The sequence below is a fragment of the Myzus persicae genome, unplaced genomic scaffold (assembly GCF_001856785.1).
Source record: "Myzus persicae strain clone G006 unplaced genomic scaffold, MPER_G0061.0, whole genome shotgun sequence".
Classification (NCBI taxonomy): Eukaryota; Metazoa; Arthropoda; class Insecta; order Hemiptera; family Aphididae; genus Myzus; species Myzus persicae.
The window spans coordinates 405,637-430,315 of record NW_019104167.1 but is presented as its reverse complement, the minus strand read 5'-3'; the positions used below and the strand labels follow the sequence as shown (position 1 = coordinate 430,315).

The 24,679-nt window shown below is 29.1% G+C and overlaps 1 protein-coding gene across 1 annotated transcript; it reads right to left on the bottom strand.

Annotated features, from left to right (window-relative positions):
* Positions 1-203: 203 nt before the first annotated feature.
* On the bottom strand, positions 204-24,302 carry LOC111039525 (nose resistant to fluoxetine protein 6-like). The gene is made up of 13 exons (XM_022323075.1): positions 23,768-24,302; positions 13,952-14,133; positions 12,505-12,686; positions 12,115-12,353; positions 10,428-10,601; positions 10,236-10,329; positions 10,022-10,171; positions 6,555-6,720; positions 6,405-6,484; positions 6,029-6,124; positions 5,003-5,132; positions 2,812-3,129; positions 204-1,069 (listed from the first exon to the last, which is right to left on the bottom strand). The coding sequence occupies exons 1-13, from the start codon at positions 24,300-24,302 to the stop codon at positions 905-907; spliced, it is 2,511 nt and encodes an 836-aa protein (XP_022178767.1). The 3' UTR covers positions 204-904.
* Positions 24,303-24,679: the final 377 nt, after the last annotated feature.

Sequence of the window (24,679 nt, the reverse complement as noted above, 5' to 3'; positions counted from 1 at the left end):
TAATAATTTCCAAAGTTTTTTCTCCTTAAATAGTTATTATTGTTTAAGTAAGAGTTATAACTTATAATATTTAATACATGATCAATAAAAAAAGACGTTGGTGGCTTGGCAAACACAGGTTTTGTGATTTGACATTTAAAAAATGATATTTATTTACAATTCAAAATTATTTGTCACTCAATAGACCATTTAAATATTACATCTTCATCAGTATTTGATGAATTTAAATATTATTTCATTTATATACTAGTATACATTTGTTATCATTAGTTCTAAAACTAAATGATGATAAATTACCTAATCAAAAAAATGTGTTAATTTATAAAATGAATAATAATTGGTTACAGCTTATCATTAAAATTAGTTAATTGTATTTGAGGAAAAATACATCCCTTATAAATTATGGAATTTATTCAAAAAATATAACATGTAATTTGAAGAATGTTTATTGATTTATTATCCTATATTCAGTAAGAGACCAAATTATATCTTTAAATACTCTTTGTGGTGACAAATACATCCTTATTTATACGGACCTAATGACTCTATTACTCTAATGTCAACTTACAAAAATAACGAATTTAATATAAAATTATATTATGACTGTATTTAAGGCAACGTTTTTAGCATCTAAGTAGTTAGTGTCCGGTCTTAAGTTTATCCCGTAAAACTATTGTATAAAAATTCATTTTTATAAATATTATAAAACAAGGAATTATAGGAGAGTTTTGGTGGGTGAAAAAACATTTAACCATTTTATTGAAAAACATTTATAATTTACATTAAAATACCATTATTAATATTAGAAAATAATTTAATATAAACTATACTTAAACATCTTAATCGATGAATTATTTCTATTGCTATTATTAAATACATAATATAATAATAACAGTTTTCAATGTTACGAGTCTTGTAGTTCGGAACTGTTTTTTTCCATCGAGGTTTTCTTCACCTGTGGTGGTGATAACATGATTTTGAGCAGGTTCACCACGGGTGCTTCAAATGTAAGAGATATGAAGAAGGACAACAAGAAAGACGCTACCGCATTACCAAAGTACAATATCATCTGGAAAAAAAATTCGTATACATCTAATTAGTAATCACTCATGAGTAAGTTTAAAGTTTATTTTTGTGTTCCTTCGCCAACAGTTTTGATTAAAATATAAAGCTCTTTAGGACTATTTGATACTGTTGATAGTATATCATGTTTCAAGGGCGGTAAGTGAGTAATTATTCAGTTGCAGACGACGCCTGCCACACAAGCCACAGGTGAAAGCTGCTGCATTTTGCCCAAAGCTATATAAAATTGCCTTCCCAGTTCCCACACATATTTTTTATTGCGCTTCAGTCACCTCATAATAAATTTATCACGATATCTAAATTTGTCAACATTTTGCATTCAGCAATATAGGTACCTAACCTACATACTACCAAGCTAGTATTTGACATATTGATATAGATACGTTCATGTATACTAATCTGATTTGGATAGACATTTTTCCGACACCGGCTTAGTAGAATTTCCACTTTTCTATGAATTTGCTATCCACTAGACGAAAAAATTTAATTTTCCAACGCTTCAACCAGTATTGAAAATTAAACTTTCAGTTAAGGTATGATAAAAATACGTTACGTTACAATATTGTTCAGTTTAGGTTCGCGGCTTTTAACGATTAGTTGTGTAAACGAACGTGCAATAATAAATCATAGTTACTTTCTCTGCTGACACATATATACCTTTTTAGCAATAAAATATTTGTTTTTTAATTGATTTTATATGTTAGATATGTCTGGTAATAACATTTATAATTATTATCAATCGCAAATCAATTGTTACCAAGAATGTTTTGTAAAAACAATAAACGATATTACTATACTTATATTTTCTTTATGATTTTGTAGCTACGTAGTAAATCATTTATACGTCATGACGATGAAATTTACCTGCACCTATACGCTTCACACACACACACACACACACACACTCACACTCACAACTACCTATTCTGAATAATAAATTGCATCCAGGAATCACCTGTATATCCATAGATATTATATTTCCGTTTTTATTAAGAATTTATAAATAGCAGTTTGTTAGTGTTCTTAGGAAAAATAGATGTGACTTCATCGATGTAAAATCTCTTAAGCGCACCATGAAACTTATTGTACTTTCTTTGATAGCCCGCATTACATGTACAGTACTATAGTTATGTACTTATCTATGTTGTTAAATGTAATGATAATATGACATTCCTACTACAGTTAGGTATACGTTTGAAGTTAGTCACAAATTAAATAACATATTGTAGCTTGATGCTAGTGAAAGTATACGTGCAAGATTGCAATCATCGTCTTCGTAATGATTAGTAAACAAATGTTTGTCGTTTAAAAAAGGAAAAAAGTAAGCCGACATATTATACTTTTGGGCAACAATAATAATAATAATAATTAATTTGAAGTGTTTCCTGTACTTGTGAGAATAGATTTTAAAAACTAGGTCACTCGTCTCAAACGAATATATGGCATAATCCGTAATGCTAGCGCACTAAGAGTGTAGTGAATCAGTCCTCGTTGTGGGATTTTGAGCCAACATAGATTTAAAATGGTGGTAATTGTTTTAAAAATGTCAAATTAAGATTCAATTTAAACTTTCAAGTTTATACGTGTTGGTCTTTGAATTTATAGGCCAGAATAGGGCATAAATGTGTAATGCAAGGAGAGTGAACGTGAGCAATACTCCGAGACACTCTGCTGGCAGTATAGTGCAGGATATATTATTTTGTACGTGTATACACAGAATGAACTTACCGTGATCAAATTGTGGAGGTGCAGAGGGCCGTCCATTTGAAAGTTGGTCATGGTCATGATGATGGGGTGGACCAAATAGGCGCAGTACGTCAGACGACTAAGGGGTTGGAGCAGGCGGCACGACAGAGCCGAGTTGACACATCCCCCGTGACCGGTGCAGCAAGCGATCACGATCCAGGCGAGCGCTGCGCCCCAGGCGGAATGGCCGACAGATGCATACAGTGCGGAACCAGCCAGGTCCAAGTGCACCACGTGAAGTCCGTACACCAGGTACGCCAGGCTGAACAACGACAGAGACCAGCCCAGCACGACAGTTAGCTGCGAAACGCCGACACGATATTATAATAGATATTATATACGATAAGTCTAAGGACAATACTAATATATTTTAAAAACTTATGAGCGACTATGAAAGGGTTATGGTCGTTTTTCGAAAGATTGTATTTATGATACATAATGTTAATGTGTAATACGCATTATAGCAAAATGCCAAAGTATTAAGTAAGTTGAACCATTATTTTTAGAGATACTATATCGATTGACGAAGGCGATATCATTACATGCATCATGTATATTACGACGCAGAATGAATATGTTAGTGTCTCGTATTCCGAAAATGTATGGTAAATAAATATCACTCAAACCATAATTTATTTGTCAATAATAATTATTACATGTTTACAAGACTTATACATATACTTCATTGAATTGGTCCAATAAGATTGGGTTGGAGCTAGAGAGTTACGTACTACTCGTACATAGATTTAGGTCCAAGGAGCAATATTATATAAAATTTAATTAATAACCAATTACCTATATATTGAAATATATAAAATTACAAATATAATATTTTAACCAACAAAATTGTTTTTTTACACACTGATCAGTAATGAAATTTTTTTAGGGTATTATAAGCTCTTTAAATCACCAATGCTTTTTCATATAGATTAAGTTTTATCCGGTTCCCCTCTCAACAAAAAAACAAAACTTATGTAAGTATATGCTACTATAAAAACATTTATTATAATTCAATATAATGACATTGCAGAGCAGTATCGTCGTAATATATTTATTTATGGCATGTGATCCGAAAGAGATAATTATTAGATTTGTTTGATTACCTACAAATGTTAACCGACCTCTGCAATGTGTATCATTATAACGAGAAATTACGATAGTTGTTGAGTTTTTTTATTTTCCTATCTACGGGTATAAACAGCAATTTATAATTATGAAAATTCAAAATAAAATTATAAGACTACAAAAATATAAATATGGATGAGTCGACATCGGTTTACTTTTCAGTTGTTTATGAAGCAACCATTAGTCTATCGCAAATGAAATAATTTGTGTTCAACAACGATATAATATGTTGATTTATAACTGTTCTTTAATAGCCATTAAGTGTATACTACGTCACTGACCATACTTTTTTTATGCCCTTATATTGTACTAAGAAACAATATGATTTTCAAAACGTTCATACTCAAATAATTAATCACACAAAAATAAATATTAATAGTAATGTATTCACTGGAACTTCACGCCATTAAACATTTCTAGGTTCACTGAAACAGGAACTGATTTTAATGCCAACTAAATTAATATCAAATTGAATGTACTTAATTATGCAGTTTCGTAAAATAGTATAAGTAATATAATATTCATTAATGTGGTTTTGTTATTTTAGCTTCTGAATTTAATAATATGATGTACTAATATAATATCAATGTGTTCTTAAATTCTCAAAAAAATAGTATACTTATTTAGAATTATGATATAGGTATATTATTTTTTATAATTGCATAAATTTATAAATTTAATATTTTACAAAATAAATCATTTAAATTTTTTGTATAAATAAAGTACAATAGTAACTGTTAACTGAAGTATTAATAGGATTAAAGCTATCATTAATTATTAAAATACTTATCATGATAAGCGATGTCCAAAATTCTACATTTTAATTTAAATATAATTATGCCTACTGTAATTTTTCAAAGTATACAATTTATTTAATAGATCATCAACTAGGTACCTACTTATATACTGTTTCCCTACCTTTTTCGTAAAGAAAAAATATAAGAGAAACATTATGTTAAAATAGAAAGCTAATCGGAATTTATTTTAAGTTAGATATATATTTAAGTTTTTTAATTATATAGTATATATATATATATATTATACTTACGAAGGACATTTTCACTTTGCATTTGGTAACAAACAAAAACCATCCAGCGAACATGCCGAATAAATATGGTCCAAGTCTTGACCATGGTTTATCATAAAGCTGATCAAATAGTCCAAATGGTTCCTCTATCCTTTAAAAAAATTGATACATACTATTATTAATATTAAATATAAAAAAATCGTTTATACATTAAGTATAAAATATAATAATTTATCGAGAATTATTGTTTTCCTATTTAAGAATCTCTTTGATTACGTTGTAACTTGTTAACCTATAGTGAAAAACATAGCTATGTTGGACCAAATTTTAAAAAAAGTAGAAACTGGCGAGTTATGTATTTTTATATTTTTTGTTTACAGAATGAATTAGTTATGAGTGACTTTATTTTAAAATTTTAATTCTTTGCCATAAAAATTGAACATTTTATACATTTTTAAGAATATTTTATTTTGATCATTTTGATTTGCAAATGTTCATTATTTTGATGAATTTTGCCAACATTTGAACTTTAAATGCTTTTAAAAAAAATTGTGTGTATGTATCTTCAGTATTTTTTAATTACTATATTAATAACTTAGGAGGAACCTTGTAATACATTTTCAAACTTTTTGACATAGCAACATTTGTTATCGACAAAAAAAAGTTTATTGAAAACATTTAGTGAAAATTTCAAGTATGTATGGTTATTCATTATTAAATTACGCCAAAAACAAAAAATCGAATTTGTCAAAAACTGATTTTGTGTAAAAATTGTATTACCTAAATTTTTTATTGTTTTTCACAACGCTTACAAAAAGTACTTGGAATTTCCCATTTTGACCATTTAAAAATACTAACTAGTTTAAATTTTCTATCAAAAACCATTCTTAAAATTGAAAACAAATCAATTTAAACTACATTATGTATACCTAAACACATTATCAAACAAAAAAAAAAAATGTAAAATCAATAAATTTATCACTCCGCTCAGAATCTAACAGTAAATATCCGTATTTGATATAACTTCGATATCTTATTTTACTTTACCTTGCTCTAAAATTGTAATGTACTGCAACAAATATTGTGACGACCCATGATCCGATTAAGAATGCCACCAATCCAATAACCGCTCCTTTGAAATGCCTAGAATAAAAATCAGTTATTGAAAAAAAATAATTGACTTATTCATGATAGCATTTTGAAATTTTATTTTGTTTCTATTCATCTGTCAAAAAACAAAATGTCTCTTGTATATGTTTAGTCGTAATGCATTCATGTTCTGTGTAACTATTGAAATTCTCTTTAGGGCTCAATATTTGACAATGAATTTTTAATTTAATGGTACCTTTATGATCATATATAATATATCTACCATACATAATACAATTAAAGCATTTTTTAAGGTCAATGATTAATTATTTACCTTGCAGAAACGAGAAGCAGTATGACTGCTAAGACATAGAATTGCGTATCGTTGGACATATACCAACTCCACAACATACACTGTAAAAAACATAAAATGTTTGAAATTACTTATGCCTAATGAATAGATAAATAATAAATTGATAATCACCATTTCATTTCTGGGATACAAGCTGTTTATGTATAACATATTTCTCCACCAATAATCAGCGCAACTTATGTGGTTGTTGTTCTCTGGTTCAAATACGGAAATGTTTCGAAGCCATCGGCTAGATACTTCCGCCATCAAAAGGACGACCATGTACGCTGGCGTTAATCTACAAAATTAGTATGTAAGTACATTACAATGTTTACACATACATGATAAGAATTAATTTTTATATTTTTATATTTTATTATTTACTAATTTATTTCATGTATATCAAACATAGTTAAAATAACTCATTTTAAACAGTCCGCTATGCGAATATTTATACTAATGGTCGATTTTGGGAGGCTTTAAAAATGTTATATGAAAAGATCCTAAACCGTAATGTTATATTATTTTTGATAAAATAATAAAAAATAAAAATTTAATGGGTTAAAGTATTAAGAATAATTTTGAATAACGGGATAATTTTGAAAATAAGTGAAATAGTTAAATTTGATAATTATTAATAATAACTGATAATTTTTTTAACTAGAAAAGTAATGGGGAAACGATTAATATAAAAACCACTTTGATATCTGAATATCATCATTTATTTCTTCATGGCCATATAATAAAGACGTTTTTATAGTGGTTTACTCCTCTTTTGTCTGGAATGTTTTCGAAATCAAAAACGAAAGTGGTCCTAAACTCCTAAACTTTCACACGTGTACCACAAAATCCGAATTTACGAACATCGGGACACCACAAAAAATATTCGTGTGAACAATTGCGATTATAAAGAAGATAACCAAAGGAAAAATTACACGAAAACTTATGACCGTACTATAGTGTTATGCAATGCGTTTCTTCAAACATAATATTATATGTAATTTGATGATAATTGTTAGTGTTGGTACACAAACATATTAACTTAAAAAGGAACATAAGTCTCCGACATTTCCAAATGCCTTAAAATCATCAGACATCAGGTAAATACAGAACAATGGTAATGCATATTAAAAAGGTTAGAATAGGAACGGTTTAATTTTACATAAAAAATCGTTGAGTTTATTATGAAATTAATTTCATATCATGATTTTAAACATTATTTATTTTGGTTTATCATTTTACCATACAATAACTTGACCATCCAAACTTGAAAATTAAAAAGTTATAACCAAAAATGACATAATTATATTTTATTTTTGTTGTAACTCAATTTTTAATAGTACCTATGCGTATATAGAAGATACTCTCCCTAGTTGGAATGACTACCATACCAAATATCCATTGACCATTATTATCTTTAATACTAAAACGTGCTATAATTCGTACTGATAATTTATTTATACATGTTTATTGTTTATATAATATATTGTTATGATACACGCTTCACACGAAATACACAATATCAATGAACACACATGGTTACAATTGTGTGTTTCTTCAATAAAGATACTTTGATGGTATCGTTTTTCTAGTTACAACGTATAGATTTCATAACAATAGAAATTATGTACGTTTAATTGTGTTTTATAACAGTTTAAGCGGACGAAAATATTATGCGTACACAAAATGTGATTAAAATATTATTTACTTTCACTACATTATTAATTTAATTATCAAATACTTTTTTTCTTTCTTTTTAACAACGGTTGACGAACGAAAGAAACATAATGATATTACAAGATTAGCAAAGCACGTTTAATTTTTTCTACAATATTTAATTATGTATAACGATTCCGCGTAAATAATTTATGACTACTATGAAACTCATATTGTAATAAAATATTTGTTTTGAAATGTTCTGCTATAGTGCTATTAGACATTTACACTACGGCAATTATTAATGTAATAAAAAGTATTTGGACATAAAAAGCAATCGTCTATAATATTGGGTACTAGGGATGCATTGCAAGTATCAAAGCCGCTACAGCCTATTCACCAAACTAGAAAACTCAAAACAGTTTTGATTAAGTTTTTGTACGCAGTACGACACAGCCTAAATATTAATGTAGCGATCAGAGGAGAATAAATAATTGTCTAGTTTTAACGGACTATCTATACTGCGTGTGTTGTATATACAGTAGACACGTGTGTAAATCGTTGATACGCCTTATATACTATATGGTTGCACATATTATAAACTTGGCCGTTTTTACGCAACATCATATTATAATATATATGAAAGAGAGGAAAACAGAAAAACATCACAAAAATAACTTGAACGTACTTGAACTCGTCATGTATTTATGTATACAAACTGTACGAGTAAAAGTAGGTCCTTGCAGAATATTGTTCCGATTAGACAAGAGTTACCATCCAAGTTTGCTGCAAGTGCAGTAGTACATTCACGTTGTATATAACATTATACGGATTGATCGTGACGTTGAAATCTCATACATTAATGGTTATATTATGAGCTTCTAACGAAATGTAACATAGCCGAAATTATAGTTATCAGACGTACCTGTTACGCGATATTATTTCCTGTCATTATTTTATCGTGGGTATTTTGTATTCTGCGGGCATTAAAATAAAATCTGACAACATTAACGAGTATTACGATATGGTCGATATGTAATAATTGTACACCGATATGGTGATTACATATATTTCGGTGCACCTACTACAAATGCAATATCCACCGGTCTATAGGGTCATATTATATGAGTTAAAATGTTTAAATAGCGATACGAGCATAATATCATTATAATCATATTGAATGAACAGAAAGGTATGTAATCTAAGTTCGATGCTATTAACTATAACTATAATTATTATACAATTTGTGTCGGACATCTAATTAATAGTTTTTTTTATACCTAGCGGTGAATACATATTTTGTAATCACAATGTCTTATTTCAATTTACGAAATTTGTGTATGCAATGATAGAAAATTGTCGTTAACTGACCTGGTCTGGTTGCTAATTGGTACATAACGCAAGATTTTTGTTCATTTTAGTCGATAATAATTATATTATAACTCTCGTCGTTCAAATATAATGAAAAATATTTTTTTTTTACCACATTATATGAACAATTTATTGTAATTCTATTATGTGTCTTTAATAAAAAATTTTATCATAAAACTAAATAAATAAATCAAAATGTACATCTGTAAAATGATAATTTACTACTAAAGAAATAATGAACTTTTAATTTCTAATTATTGAATACCAATAAGTAATAGTAAATAAACATATTAAACTGCAGTTGGTGTCGAATTCAATGATATATTTAAAATAACCTTCAAATTTTTAATGTACTGCTTCTTGCAATGACCTTAAAAAGAAATTTTGTTACCTAGTAAAAAGGCAAATGTTTTTATTATTTTTAATAGGAATTATTTTCTCCATTTTCAAATACTGAATGTTTCACTCGAAATGATTAAAGATTAAATTATCATATTTTAATAATATAACTTATATAAGTACTTATAATGTAGATTAAACAAAATAATTCATAATACATTTTATATTTTTACCTGATAAATCTATATCCCAGCAATTTGAAAAATTTAATTGTATCGTTTTTCAGAATCGAAAAACTACATTTTGGTGTTCGAGATACAGCTATTTCTGGTCCATCCTTTTTGTTGGTTGTCTTATAATATAAATACGTAACCAATAGACCACTGCAAATGTGTATAACGTTAAATTAGAAATTATCATAATGTTTATTATAGCTAATTATTTTACCTGATAAAAAAGAAAGTATCCACTGAAAACGTTGCGTTGCTCACGGTTTGGAACATAAAGTTCCTTTCGGTCAATGTGCGTAACATCTTGTTTTCTACTCATATATCAAAGAAAAATATATTATTAGTCATCAACTTTCGTTATCATAACCTAAATCCATTTATCATGCATATATACAACCGTTGAACTGACCTGCAATTGAAAATACTTGCAAGTACGTGTGTACCATTATAACCCAAGCCAAACTTAAAAATCGAAGTCCGTGCACACAAGTTAGCGATTCGGCTGGCGCCGGTCCGCAGTGTAAAATTTTTCGACCGTTGCTTACAGCCGAAAAAGCCAATAGAATTTGTTCGTTGCGACTAACTGTGCAAAATAAAAACATGTAGCATGAATGTAAAATGTATTAAAATAATTAAAATCGTTATAAAAAAAATTAATTCAATCTAGAATGCAAGCATAGTATAATACATAGCCAATAAGATTAAAAATTTACACCAGCAAACATTTATGCATTGCTACTCGTGTACATTAATAAAGACTTATTAATCAGATCAGTTTGGATAAAAAAAAAATAATTATGTAGAAGGCAAGTTGTATGCAATCAACTATTTCTGAAATTAAAAACCGACTGGCAGTACCCGAATATAATTTAAGCACCAGTAAAAATTAAAAATTATATTCACAGAAAACTATTTGTTACTTAATATGGTATTGGTTGGGTATTACATAAATTATTAAATATAATAGATTTTCATTAAAATAGGTTTTTTTGGTTTAAGTTAAACAATATAAGTATCTACGGAAAAATTACAGTCAACACTAACTTATTTAATTTATACATACGTGTTTAACATTATTGTAATACTCGTATTCTATTCAATTTATTTTTAGTTTTTACCATAAGCCACAATGCACATGAGTACAGGTATATTAATCCATTGTATATTCATAAACTAATTCTAGCTGGTAGCCTCTTATTGAATATTAATTATCAAAAAATGACCAAACAAATAAAATAAACAATAACAAAATTGAACACAACAATAAATTAACATTTAAATTGGCTCATTATGAAGAATAATAAAGTGTAGAAAAAATGTTTAATGAATAACAAATGTAATTTTGAAGGTCAATTTATTGAAACAATAAAAATATTTATAATTGAATAATTAAATATTAAAAAACATTTGAAAAGTCTTAAGAGTTAAGATAATATCAGCGTACTATTTGTTTTCCCTGTCTGACAGTATATCTCGCAATATAGCAAATTTATTTTGAGCAGAAACAACCCTGTGGTATTTATTTTAATATTAAAGTTTATTCACCTATTATCAAACTTCAAGCTTGTGTCCCTACTCCCTACGTTTGTTATATTATTATATTTTGAATTTTATATAAATTATGAGCGTGTAGATGATTATAATTTGAAAATGCTTTTACATTGTATAAAAATTAAAATATCGTAATAAAACTAAGGTAGAGGCACAGTTAATAGTCTTGGCTTGAAGTTGAGTTATATGTGATTGACTCTAATATTAAAAATAACAACACATGATTAGTCTACTAAATATAAATTTACTATATTTCACGTGGGTCAGAGATAGAAAAGTTCTCTGACATTTTCATAATTCATTATTATAATTTATAATTTATGTTATAATTTATTTGGTATTTAAAAAATCTTATAGCATCATTGGTTGTGAGTCTAATTTGTAAATGTACATTTTGTTTTTAAATGTACCTTATAAATGGTAATGACTTTTTTGAGTCGAAAATCAGATAAAATATCCAAATGGATAAGAACAAAATATGATTCAACTATTATAAATATTAATTTTTAATTCATTAAAAACGTAGTATTTTTATGATAAATTACCTCTAAATAACATGTCTGGTTCAGCTAAGGTTCCGTTTTCATTTTCACCACCCTTCATATTTTGCATTTTTTCAATGGCCTGCATTTTATTCAATGTAAATTCTACTTTTGAATCACTTTCATTATTGTTACCTTGAACTATTTGTCTTTTGTTGAATTCTCTAGCTTTTCGACCCTCTAAGATCATTTCATATCCTGATCCCACAATTGTCAATACAGTTACTAGCCCGACAACAATCCTGAAATCCATAAAAAAACAAACTATGAGAAATAACCTAAAATATTTATGAACCATCAATATTAACAAAATGTATATTAAATCAGGTGTTTTTTCAAGTGAATATCAAAAAATATACTTAAAATTCACTAAGATAACAATTTTTTACTTACAATAACAATTGAAATTTACTATCTGACCACAGAGTGTATGTACCAGGCACAGGTCTGACATTGAGTACCCTATAACTGCGATAATTAGATTCACTATCTTCCTTGGGAACATTAACCATATTTTGCACATCTGTAGAACTGCAATCTTTTGGCATGCATAGACCAAGTGAAATTAATCTAGTCTGTAACAGCAATAATTGTTGATGTTATGATGACGTTTGTCAATTAATTAAATATTTATCAAGACATTACAGTATTTGTTCGAAATCAAATCGACCTTATGTACATATATTTTTTAAATATGTATTTCATTAGTATCACATCTATTTTAACATAAGCAAATAATGAAGAAAATATCGTAAATATGTTTTGGGGATGGATATACCAGTTTTTTGTTTCTGACCGATTTTTCGTAAGATTTTCTTTTTAATGGTTACTTATCAACAAAAACATGTTAAAGATTAATAGATTTTCCGTGTAGATTAAAAATATCGAGTAGAGGGCTGTGGGTTTTTTTTATCTAAATATTTATTATGGGTAAGTTAATTATAAAGTAACTATCGAGCATATATATTATGTATTTAAGATATTTTGTCTATAAGCAAATCAATAAGAAACGTCCCAGCCAATAAGTCAGTCTTTGTCTTAATAGAAAATTAAATAAATAAATAAAAACCATTATGATTATACAATGCGATACTCATATAGTCATAAATAGCAAAAAAAATGGAGTTCGAAAATAATAAAATGCAAAATTTACAATACCCGGTTTATATGTAGTTAAAATTTCTGAAAAAGTTTTTTTTTTTTAATGTTGTACATTTAACATTCGATGAATTTATTATTATTAATATTATAACAAAGGAATACATATTATCAAGGTAGTTGACTCTCGTGATTGTTGTGCTTTCTCTGACAAATGACGATCTACCATTTTGAAAATGTTGACAGCCTACAGCCTTATGACCTTTGAGTTTTGACATTTTTGTATATTTTATTAAATTATTCATGCTGTAATATTTTATCTATCATCATCACATGACTCTTGTTTTTATTTACCTATAGATATATAGAATATATGTACTATAATTTTTCATTTACGTTCATGACAGCACATCTATCTAACTCATCGTTTGTCCTAACGTATTATAATGAATAATAATATACCACACACGTGTACAGTATAATAATATATTGGTACCTACCTAAATAATATCCATCACTTGGTCAGATATCAGGTCCCATTATATAATATTATTTAGATACCATATAACTATATAAGTAATATCATAAACTCATAACTGTACAAAGTATGTATTATAAAGTATGATACAACTTGCACTCTCTAGCTTGTCTCATATAGTAATAATGTGTCATAACTATAAAATTGTCATTATTATATACTGCTAATTATTATAATACACAGCTATTAACTGCTAGTACTTACTCTAGGGGTCAACTGATCATGTAATTTGATTGCCAATTTTGCAACGTAGAATGTAGCTTCGAAAGGTGGCACGTATTGATTGGTTGCTTTGTTCTGTAATTCTTTGCAGAGAGTATGAGATCCCAACCAAAAATCATTACCGAAAAATAGCTGTGACGAGTAACGTCCGCTGGCGTCGGCCACTGAAAAAAAATGTTTGTTATTATTTGGCTTTATTTTTGAATATATATTATATGTATGCACACACATTATAAGAGCAAAATATTAAACAGAAAAAGTTTATGATTGGAAAACAATGCTGACTATCGATGAAAATAAACTGTTATACAAAAGAATGAAAGAACTGCATATTAAAGTAATCCAAAAACAATAAACTTAATGTTTTGGTGCCAAGACTAAAGAATTTAAAAATTATGGTTTTTTTTTTTTGCTTGAAAGCATAATGGTTTTTCCATCAAATTCAGTTTTTTAGTATTTGCGGAATTTTTGTTGTCAGTCGGCAGAGGCATACATAATACAGGATTTGGGTGGCCCAAATACTTTCTTTTCACATTTAGTTTTTTTTCCTTCTCCTATTAGAGCTATCGTGAAAGTGGTTAAACTGGTCAAGAAATCGAGACCTTGGTTGGTCATGTATGAATGGCATGGCGTGTTTGTAGGTACTATGTACACTTGCCCGCGATAATTTCGATTTATTTTCAAGGTTACCGAAATTGAAGAACTGATCGTCTATTTGTTAAAAATATAAATTTGTCTCTTATATTACATAGTACATTTGTAAATTTCACATTTGATGATATCAATAATAGTACTGTTGTTATTAAGAATAGAATTCACTTAAAGAATAGAAAAATTATTTACATTGCTCTTTGGTGAAACTTCGATCGGGTACGATTATGAGAGTCGTTATAATATGAACGTGGAGTGGCTAATTTTTTCTGGACTTGAACAAATATCAAACATCTTATACGAAGAAAAAAATAAAACACTTTCTTTTTTCTCACATGCTATATTTACAATTGCTGAGTATAACATGACCGTTATTATTTAATTAGTAAACTTCTAAGATTCCATCATACTTTCCAGCACCTTTTTTATTAAGTTTTTAATGAAGAATATTTTATATGGTCTTTCTATAACTTAAGATAAATATAATGAAGGAAACTTGAAGTATTAAATGTCCCATTGCCCACACATCATGTATGTATTTCATGGCATGTATCAATTTTTAAAAAATGTGTTTATATTTGCATCATTGCGTCTTTGTTTGTTAATGCGAATGGATTGAAATTAATATGTCGGGTATAATAATTATTATTCGAATATAATTAAATTGTTTTATCACAGGCTTTGAAAATATTTTGAATGTCAGTGGAGGGGCACGTGTGTCAAAAGAAGTGACTGTTCCAAAAACAGTCCTAAACCAGCAAGTCATGATAAACTTAGTGATTAGTAAGCACATAAAGACAGTGGTTTGTAGAATCTACAATTAATTTGTAAGTAGTTACTATGTAGTCTATGACAGACAACAATATTTTCTGTAGACTATTATGTGTTTATACTATATAACACCAATTAAAAATTATTTCTTGAAAACCGTCAAGTCTAGAATTTGTCTATAACTTATTCAGATCTTCCATAGTTGAAATCTTTTTGTGCTTTGTAGTATTTTAAAATTAGAGCCTGGAGGTAAATGATTTATCAAAAAATCCTGTTACATACATTCAACCTTCTTATAAATTATTTATATTATTTATGTATTTTCACATAACTATTATTAGGTAACAAGTAACTTGCTAATTATTTGATTTGTATAGTCTGTGTCATTGGTACACGAAGTTAATGAAATTGAAGTAGATATCGCCTATCGATTAATCCAATGACGGTGCTTATGTTTGGAATAAAACGTGATAATCACTCGGCATCGTGTCATAAATATATTACTTATAAGTTATACCAACTAATTGTAGTGCATTGTAATTTGTAGAAATCATTTATTGAGTAATAAGTATGAGCCATAATATACTTATAGGCTATAACAATAATCCATAAATTAAAGTGGAAACGCATCATACATAACTTTATCATTACTAATATTACTAGTATGACAATACAGGTCAAGTTAATAAAATATACTTGGTAATCTACTAAAATGTAAATATTTATAAAAAAAAGTCATAATACTTGTGTAAGCTCACAAAATAATCAAAGTGCAAATAAATGTTATGAAATTTGAAACGGAAAATTTTGGGTATGCATAGGTACTCGTATTATACAGGTAGTCAGGTATAGGTATAATATTAAATCATCATCAGCCGTTAAATATTATAATACTCATTGGTGTTCACACGTTCTGTGCAAGGCGTGTGCCCTGCAATATTGTTGAGGACCAAATCCCTATCTGACCTTATAAGTTATTAAATATTATATTGTCTCATATATTTAATTTATATAGTTATTATTGTTTTAAAATTTAAGCTAAAATATCTTGTAAAAATTATAACATGTGTTTATTATTTGTATTGATACCTATTATATTAAATTACACAAACACATAAATATATTATATTATACAGTGTCGTAAACATAGGGGATCAAGGTACAAATCTCCCCTGAGTTTTTTTTTAAGCGTTTAAACATTCAATATTCATTTATTGTTTTTTTTAAATGTGTCTATTATATCAGATGGCCAAAATTGTTTAAATTTATTTTTGAAATAGAGTGTAATATATAGACAATAATAAATTATCCCTAACTTATTAATGTGTTAGTAGGAGGCAATGTTCAACTTATAGGATCTACATGCATACAACTGTAGTAACATAATATACTATAATGTCGAATGCAACGCGAACCTTTGGGTGGGTAAATAGATGTATTATTGACGACGTATTACCTCTTTTTTCGTACGGTCAAAAAAATATATACAGGCAATAACACTTTTATGCAGCTCGTCACTCGGTGCCTACAAGTTATTTTATTATAATAACAATAATAAAATATTTTATATCGGTTGACATTATTGACATGATATTAAAATAAAATAACCAACGAATTTTACGGGTATTTAAAAATGTAAAAGACTAATAGCGCGAATAACGCTTGACCTACACTGGTCAAAAACTAAAATTAATAATAATAAATGACAACAACACCGCGAACGCGGAAAGCGATTTGTTCGACTAATTTCTCATCGCATTCGTAAAATATTAATAAATGTTATGCCCTCTAACAATTTACATATAGAAAAACGTATCATACGTAGCACACAGGCGCAAACGTTCATGGACCGCCCATATGAAAGCCGCGTGACTTTACCGTTTCCACCTTATATTTCGATAATGCGCAAATGGTTGTCCGTGTACACGCGATAATAATATCACAAGTGCACGGTGATATCGGTGTGTCAAATCGAGAAATTATCAACGGTGTACATTTTTCCATATTTTTTTCTTGCTCTTTGTAATATCACCAACAAAATTTCCAACACGCATTTGATTCGCGTATTATAGTAATAACAACAATAAAACGAAATGTACATACAATATAAGTACCTAATGATTCCGCGTTCTGGAACTATAATCTGTATTAATTTAATAGTTAATATTACAGCTAGGCGTTTATGCTTAGGTACGAACGTGTTTATGTATTTCGATTTTCTCATCGATATATTATATGCACACTTGTCCTAAATTAATCGCTTTCAGATACCAATCGGATATCCGTACGATATTGTATAATCCTCATACAAATCAATCGATAACATGTACTTCTAACATATTACTACTCAGTTCCCGATGGTAGTTTTTCAGACGAAATCGTCAAAATGTATTAGCTAGCTTATACCATGCATATACTGGTCGAAACATTATAGTGAAACGGTTGGCACAAGTCCTCTCAACTGCAAATGGTATACTCTCATAAAATATCTGTGAAGTTCCATACATTTCAATAGTATTTATAATTTAAAGAAGGATAACTTTTCTAGAAATTATTACTCATGATATATATATTTTGATGTTTAATGATAGGAACTACGATTATTGATTACATACTCAACATTATAACCTATAGGCTATAGTTAGGTAGCTAACCATTGTTATTAATAAAACTTTCGCTCTCCATTTTCATATTTAAAATTTAAGTAAAACTAATTTTCAGCCAAAATTTAAACTAACAAGTATTTTAAAACCTGGTTTGTAAATAACTAGGTTTTCTTTTTCGATTTACTAAATTAATTTTTTTTAAACATATTTGAATATATTCTTATAGACCCATGAAGATATTGAACACATAATACGTTTCTTATGATAATTCACGGTAAAACAATGACGTCATTTATCTTAAATATATAAATGGTTAAACCGTGGAAGAATGTAATAAAAATTGAAAAAACTGAAGAAAAAAATTATAATAAAATAATCCTATGACCAATTAAAAATATATTTGATTTATACTTAATTCTATTGAACAAGTGGATATGAATTAGATTATTCTTAACTTGGAAAAAAATGGACTCAATTTTAACTTTTCGAATATGATTATATAATTTATCATATCAGTATATCACAGTGAAGACGCAGAAAACTGCAATGCATTTATACATGCATTATAATATTTCATTCGTTTGGTCTAATGTAGCCGAATTAAATTAAAAATATTTATGGAATATGAATCACTCTGCGAACCGGTTTTCGAGAGGAGTCGTCGGATTTGGTTATTTAACATTTTGATGGTAAAATGTTAATCTAAAATAAAATTACGAGGAACGCTTTCATCGGACAGTGGTCGACGGTTAATCCTAGTCAGTTTCTCATTCCAAAACTAGATGCAGCGTTCAGAGTTTTTTGAAATTGTTTACGAATAATAATTGAACATCGCCAAGAAAACATTGGCGAACAACCGGGTGAGTAGGTGGTTAATGATAATAAAATAATAAGATATTATTATTATATTTAAATATTTGGTTTGGTATCGCTATCCGGATCATAAAAAACTCTAGTTGTACCTATATTCTAATAGATATAATATATTATTAAAGTACATATGTTATAATAAACGGCCGACATCTAGAGACCGTTTCTTTTGCTAAACATATAATAATAATAATATAATATATTATTATTGATATTCATTATACTATTTTCGAGTACGATTAATCTTCAGGACAAAGAGTATTGTGCAGTTGAAGCTGGAATCGCGAGAAGTATAATAATTTTAATACAAATATTTTACGGATACCTTTTTTAAAGTTAATATTAATTTAATATGAAATTAAATCTATCGGACAGCGTTTTCGGACGTGTATCGGATAATTGACGATTGCATCAAGCTCCCGTGAAAGTGATGAACGCCGATTATGATTTATACTTTCCATTCGCGTTGCAATAATATAACGTTTAAACAGCCACTAGACTATACGCGGATTAGAAATGTACATATATTATCAATGTAGTGATTGTTATTACATAGTATGGCTATTATTTATATATTATTATTATTGGTTAAATTGGTTCTATAGAAGTACAGACTAAAACATATGTATACATATATTTTATATCAGTATGGGTGTCGTTAGACGATACGTCGCATAATCTCCCTAGTTTTTGCTGGTTACATTAAAATTAAAAATAGTTTTAAACAATATTTTCGGGCTCTATCTGTAGGTATATGCATAGGTGCTTTAAAATGTGAATATTGAATATTTGAATTTATTTTCTTTATGGCTTCGAATACATATTCAGCGACACAAGAATCAAAATACTTTAAATTATGTACAACGTCGGTCAGTAAAAACGTTCCTGATGAGTGATGACTGATGACTGTCTGAAGCTCTGGGATTAATGGTTACAAACTTAAGAATACAATCTTTTCTTATATGGGTATATGAATTACAAACTAAACGTAAGTACAGTTGTGGTACTTGGTACTGTCCGGAAAAAATAACAAATTCACCGCTTTCTGCCCTTATGCATCATACGTGAATACGTGATGCACATCAGTACATCACACTTTCAATTATTTCCCTTAATATTTTACTTATACTAGCCAATTTTGTCTTGAGTATTATATACTATGATACTTAGCTCGGGTTAATAAAGACGTGAGTTGCAAGATCAGTGAAATTGGTAAGGCAGTCAACTTGTTCACAACGATTTTGGAATTTAACAAAATCAAAAGATTTCTACCGAACTGTTTTTCGAACGTTTGTTTACCGTCACTGGTATGTTATTTTATTATATATTTGTATTTACATATTTTACATTTTTATTTAAATTAATCTAAAATAGGCACCGCTTATTTATAATACTACACTACAGTTTACACTAAACAAGTTTTCGATCGAAATTATAAAGCTGCTCCGATTTGTAAAATCTAAGGCCTGGTAGAATTTTGTGATCATAAAATAATACTCCCGATTAGTAAGATTTTATTCAAACTGTTTATTATGTAAGGTACAGGTACCTACGTGTCTATGTTGAATCCATTAAAATTATTTTTAAACTGCTATTGATTTTGAAGTATAAACATTCATTTGTTATCAGTCAATGTGTTATTAACATTACAATGTTTCTCTAATTTCCTATCATTAGCTAAATAATGGTATAATATAATATAATACATGGTATTATATTATATATGATTTGAATTGATAATAATAAAATTAAATTGTATAATGTAATTTATGGAGAGTGAAATTTGCTTTTATCAAAAATAATCAATAATTAAATAAGTCAATCAATTGAATTGTATTAACAATAATTACTGAAATACCTGCCTATAACTATATGCACATAAACATGTATACATTATCTACTATTAAAATATTTTCTATAATGAATGTTATTTTTATTTTATAGCACATTACATTGCAATTGGAGAGGAAATAAACATTACGGTTTCTCTTAATTCAAAACAAACATATAAACATATATCTTAGACAAACAAACAAATGATGACCGCAGTTTAAATAACATATTATCTTATGGCATAGTTGTCACCAGAAAACCGCACTCATTCGTGTTTATAAAAAATATGTTACGGTAATTTAGTGTTGTTTGAAAACGTAAATTCTCTTGTCGTGTCTTAAATCATTTCCGAAATCAGTTGAGAAAGTTTTTATGAACTGCATTCAAATTTTACCAAATTATTTGATAAAAATAAATCAAAAGTTTACTTAACAAGTTTTAAACGATTTAAAAATATATGAATAAATAATAACGAAATATATTTGTTCGTTTTCTCTGTCTTCGTATTGACTGCACGGTTGATTTGTTAAACTTGGAATAATTTTCTTTTATTTCAATAACCACTGTATACAACCAACAATATTTTCAACTATGTATTCACTTACTACTCTACTTTGAACAACGCAATGTAACGCAATAATTGATCACTTATGAAATTCATAATGAACTTTCTTCGAGAAATTTTAAATTTTACAATGACAGCAAATAATATTATTTTGTTTCGATTTTTTTAGTCAAACATAGTTTAAATCTCACCAAATTAATACAAAATACAAATCGTATTGTACCTATATGTGTACTACAGAAGGTTATTATAGTATAAAACTAAATCAACTAAAACAATGTTGACACACATAAATCGGAAGCTTAGAAAAATTGTATTTTTGTTTGTTTTTATTTACCGGCATGCAATTATTATCATCACAAGATTCAATGGAAAGTACCGTTGAACACGAGTTTCTCGTTCAAGGTGGTCCGACTGGTTTTTTTCGCATTTATTCAGGGCGTCATAAATTTATATATTATTGTCTTCACATAGTTTTACTTTCTTTTGAGGTCTGAACATACAGACTTTAAGACTCATAAATTATAATGTATATGGTTGTGAGGTGCCATCAATTAATGATGTATTTCAATGTATTCAATGTATTTACATCTGGACACTGAAACAGTAAATTAATGTAAACGCACTTTACATTTGTAATGTGTATTAATATTATACCTCTAGAGGTAAGTTGGCATGTGTTTATAGGGCATAATATTAAATTTGGAGTAGATACCGATATGACTATATGATAAATAATTGAGATACTTAAACGTTGGAAAAATATTTTATCAATGTATTATATTCGAAAGATTGTATATTTTTGCTATAAATAGGTACGAGGTACCAACTTTTGAGTATACTAAATATATCTCTAGTATTCTACATATGTAATAAAATAGTTCAAATATTTTCAAGTTCCTATTACTGTAAATTATATAAAGAAATTATATAGTCTGAATGTATACATTTGTCTGTAAATTTCATTATTCACTATAAAAGTTGTTCCAACTCGGAGAATTTTGAAGAATTGCAATGAGATTTACAATGAAAAGTTTAGTCTTTTTTTATAATTTGTTTCGCTTTAAATGTGAAGGAATTTTGAATACTAATATTTCAATATTTTATAAATTAATTTAAATAACTGAAATATATTTGTTTACCAATTAAAATGATTAATAAGTTGATGTGACAGAAATTTGTAGATCACAACGTGAAAATCTACTTACAAGTAAAATTTTAGAAACGAATTTTCACTATGTATACATAGGTACTTATATAGATCTCTTAATTAACACGGTATTTCTATGGAGGTTATAGATTTAGGCCTGATTGACTCAGAACATTGCACAACACAGTAAACATTTCCTTAACCAACCGATAAGCCTTGAGATATTATGTTAATATACAATATTCTACAAATAAATTAATACGGTTACAGACAATAAGTGTCCAAACTTTCTCGTAATGAATCATGCATTTTTACTGTGCAATTCATAATTTGGCAGTTACTATTCCCGAAACGTTTGAAAGATAATTTGTTGCACTTATAAAACCGTGTAAGCAATTATTAATATTAACTTTAATAATGTGTCGTTATTCGACATAAAGAAACTAAAAGACCAATTTGTTGCACAGTCAAGACTCGAGACATACCTATTTAATACCCATTAACATGATTACAGTGTTAATAAATCAATGATACTTTTACGTAAATATACAGGAGTTATTATGGGAAGAAAACAACGCAATTAAATATTCGCAGTAATAAACTAAAATGTTGGTGCCTGTTATATTGATGAGTAGGTACTGATTATAAATTATTAAAGAAAATGCGAGAATCATATAATAACCCTTGGATGGTCGTAATATCACATATAAATGTTTGATATAGTATAGTTTAGGTACACGATTTGTTCGAGTTTTTATTAATGTAGAGGGATTATTTTGATACTCCGTATCTACTCGTCGTTATTTGTGTTTCGCGTAGGTAACTTTAAACAACGATGAATATTACGAGAAATATATACATACATTAACGGCGCATTTCGACGACCTCGAGTGGGGTCACAGGATTTGTGATCGTCATATGGTGATATATAGGCAATACGATACATACTACACCTATACTAGGCCTTATTTTAATCGAAACTAATGAAAACTCATACTATTACGAGTATAATATTACCTATATATAGTTATTCTTTTCAATATAAACGATCTCGTAACTCCATGCCATTAATTTTTATATCATACATCTTAAAATGAGATATAAAATATAAAAACAAATTCTAAATACTTTTTTACCTAAAAAATCACCTATATGTACTTACAGCTAGGTGCTAAAACTTCTAAATTAGTATCAGACATTGGAACATCCTCACTATAAGGCACGGTAATAAGTAGATAATAATCGTGGTCCAGCCATCTAGAGTTGCTCATGATAACGCGTAGTACCATTGTCATATAACTCACATAGGTATAAGGCTTAAAATATTAAGTGATATCTGATGCGGCACTTACTTTTAGCCGCCCAAAACGATCCCCGGCGCAGCGCTTCCAGGTAAGTCTTCATGACGTCCCGGCACTGGACGGACAGCATGGATGCGGCCGGAAGTTCGACAGGGTTCCACCGGTGAGGGTTGTACACGTTCGACAGCCACTCCAGGTCGGAAGTGTGAAGTCCGCTGTCGGTCGCAGTGTCGTTGTCCGCCGCCGCCGCCGCTGATGCCATTCCAGGGGCCGAACCCGTCGCAGCGGCCATCATCATCACCATGGCCGACATCGCGTCCACCGCCTTGGCCGTCCTGTACACTTTCTGTATGTTGGTGGCCCCCGGCTTGCCAGTTAAAGTGCGGCCGGCCGACGGCGTGTATGCCGTCATGTCCTCCGACGACGGCGGCCGGGCAGTCAGCTCGTCCGCCATCAAAGATATGTCTTCGGAAAACATCATCCCTGCCTCTTCCGAATTTTGGCCGGCCGCTAACACGAAACAACACGTAACCGCCATCGCCACTACCGCCACTACCGCCGACATCGCTGATGCTGTTTTGGCCATCTTTTCGATGGTTGCGTACCGGACACCCGAACGCTTCTGCAAGCTAACTCAGTCGACGTCGTCGCCGTGGTCGTCACGTGTTCCTCTGCTCCCACCCTAAAACACCGTCGCTGTCGTCGTCGTCGTCGTCGTAATACAAGAGCTTGATCTTCACGTGCGTATGACGGTGATGGTAGCGGTGGTGGTAGTGGCCGTGGTGGTTGTGGTGGTGCAGGTCGGCCCGACACGGATGACGAACACCTTTCACCTATAATCCGCGAGCGCGAAAGTGAAAATACTGGACGACCGGTTGTTTGATGGTCAAAACAAAAAATTTACTATATTGTTTAAACCCTTTTAGAAAATAATATATAAGTAGGTAATATATGTTATAATGT

Coding starts and splice junctions, on each gene's coding strand:
- LOC111039525 (XM_022323075.1), bottom strand. CDS start 24,302: ATGGCCAAAACAGCATCAGCGATGTCGGCGGTAGTGGCGGTAGTGGCG. Junction 10,602..12,114: donor ACCAGACATGTTATTTAGAG/GTAATTTATCAT, acceptor TATTTTGCACAG/TTAGTCGCAACGAACAAATT. Junction 10,330..10,427: donor GCAAGTATTTTCAATTGCAG/GTCAGTTCAACG, acceptor ATATATGAGTAG/AAAACAAGATGTTACGCACA.